Source organism: Pectinophora gossypiella, chromosome 24 (genome assembly GCF_024362695.1).
Source record: "Pectinophora gossypiella chromosome 24, ilPecGoss1.1, whole genome shotgun sequence".
Taxonomy (NCBI): domain Eukaryota; kingdom Metazoa; phylum Arthropoda; class Insecta; order Lepidoptera; family Gelechiidae; genus Pectinophora; species Pectinophora gossypiella.
Window position 1 is genome coordinate 4,654,644 of NC_065427.1, and position 2,551 is coordinate 4,657,194.

Sequence of the window (2,551 nt, forward strand, 5' to 3'; positions counted from 1 at the left end):
CCTAAGTTGTTTATTGAAGCGCTTATCTTACCTAAAATTACTAGTTACGTTCCAAACGTGCCAAGCTCGTTTGAGCAAATTACTCACCTTCAAGGTCTTAATCTGGCAGACCCAGAACTGCGTTCTGCGCGTCCTGTTGAGCTCCTACTGGGGTCTGATTATAGTGATAGCATACTGCTGCATGATAATATCATAGGCCCACAAGGCACTCCTGTGGCTATGAATAGCATCTTTGGCTACCTACTCAATGGTAGAATTTCTCATACACGTCAAGGTCGTGTCAGTACGAACCTTAGCACTAGTTCTTTGGACACCCAACTCCAACGGTTTTGGGAATTGGAATCCATTCCAGAAGAGACTCAGCTCTCAAAAGACGACGCTTTATGCGAATCGATTTTCGTGAATACTCATACACGTGACCCACTGGGTAAATATACTGTTTGTCTTCCCTTTAAGGAAAATGCGCCTCCTCTAGGCGATTCTCGTGATGTCGCTCTTTCTCGCTTACACAAAATTGAAGCTCGACTTTCGCGTGATCCTGCTTTACGAGCTGAATACAATAAATGTCTTCAAGAGTACCTAGACATGGGACATATGGAGACTGTCAAGGACTCTGTCAACACTGACATACCTCCTTACTACATACCACATCACTTCGTGCTTCGACAAAAGGCTGTCACTACGCAGCTGCGTGTTGTTTTCGATGCCTCGTGCAAAACGACATCAGGTCGTTCTCTCAACGACAATCTCCTTACAGGACAGAAGCTTCAACAAGACATATCGGAAGTTCTTCTAAAATATAGACTTCACAAAATCGTATTCACAGCTGACATCAAAATGATGTATCGCTTCATTAACATTTGTAAGGAACATCGCGACTTTCAACGCATTCTCTGGAGATTCTCTCCTCTTGATCCTGTACAGGAATACCGCCTGTGCACGGTGACTTTCGGCGTTGCCTCTGCGCCATTCTTGGCCTTACGGACACTTCGTCAATTAGCGATTGATGAAGCCAACGCATTCCCACTTGCTTCGCAGGTGCTTCTCAACGATGTCTTCGTTGACGATGTCGTTACCGGTTCTGACAACCTAGATGATGCTCTCGCTCTTCAGCGTCAACTTACGTCTATTTGCAAAGCGGGAACGTTCGAACTCCGCAAATGAACTAGCAATAGCTCCGATTTCTTATCGCATGTTTTTAACAATGACGAGACTTATGACGACTCTCTCATACTTTCAGCTCTTGACACTGACAAGTCTGTCAAGGTACTTGGACTCAAGTGGAATCCTAAATCGGATAGTTTTACCTACCAGACAGATACGCCTTCGCGTAAATGTACAAAGCGTATCATGCTTGCAGAAATTGCTAAGATTTACGATCCTCTGGGCTTTCTTAGTCCTATAACTCTGTTTGCTAAACATTTAATTCAACTTCTGTGGGTATCCGGTGTAGGATGGGACGACGCTCCTCCACAAGGAATCTGCGATTTGTGGTATCAGTTTCTTGATGAACTTCCACTGCTACAAAACATAGCGTTACCTCGTCATGTTCTTCCAAGCACGCACAACGTGCAGCTTCACGGCTTTTCCGACGCCTCAGAAAAGGCGTACTCAGCCTGCGTCTATATTCGCGTCATAGATGCTGATGGTTGCATCACGTCTCATCTTCTTCTTGGCAAGACAAAGGTTGCGCCTTTGAAACGCCTTTCAATCCCACGTTTAGAATTGTGTGGTGCTCTGCTTTTATCAAAACTGATAAAAAAGGTAATTACGGCTTACAACTTATATTTAACTTTCGACGAAATCTTCGCTTGGTGCGATTCGTCAATCACACTTGCTTGGTTGCGCTCATCTCCCGACAAGTGGCGAACTTACGTTTGTAACCGCATCGCGGAAACTACGAGCAACGTACCTGCTGCACAGTGGCACCATGTACGCTCTGCTGACAACCCGGCGGACCCCGCGTCCCGAGGTGTTCTACCGTCTCGCTTGGACCATCAACAATGGTTCCATGGACCCTCCTGGCTCTCTAAACCGCAGCCCGAATGGCCTATATCTCACGTCAATTGTCATACTGACGAAGAACGTCGCAAACACACTCTCGTCACTCAGAAGAGTGAACCCGCTCTCGAGTTCCTCGAGCGATTCTCTTCGCTGCCCAAGATGCTGCGCATCGTGGCACTAATCTTTCGATTTTACAATAAATGTCGTAAAACAGAATCATATGCTTCTCAGCACGTAACGGTTCCAGAGACCAAACAGGCTCTTAACCGCATTATTTCATTGGTTCAATCCGAACATTTCTCAGAAGACATCTCTCGTCTTAAGGACGATGACAGATGTACTCAACGTCTTCAAAGACTTAAACCTTTTATTGATGACGTCGGACTCCTCAGGGTCGGCGGCAGAATAAATCATGCCAACATTCCTTACGATGCAAGACATCAGATTATTTTACCAAAAGGACATCATTTTACAAATGTACTCATAGATTTTTATCATACGACAAACTTACACGTTGGCCCTCAGACTTTACAGTGCATACTTGCAC

At 45.3% G+C, this 2,551-nt stretch overlaps 1 protein-coding gene across 1 annotated transcript; it reads left to right on the top strand.

Moving 5' to 3' along the window:
- Positions 1 to 585: 585 nt before the first annotated feature.
- Positions 586 to 1,164, top strand: LOC126377958 (uncharacterized). The gene has a single exon (XM_050025992.1). It carries the CDS (start codon positions 586 to 588, stop codon positions 1,162 to 1,164), a length of 579 nt encoding a protein of 192 aa, XP_049881949.1.
- Positions 1,165 to 2,551: the final 1,387 nt, after the last annotated feature.

Coding starts and splice junctions, on each gene's coding strand:
- LOC126377958 (XM_050025992.1), top strand. CDS start 586: ATGGGACATATGGAGACTGTCAAGGACTCTGTCAACACTGACATACCT.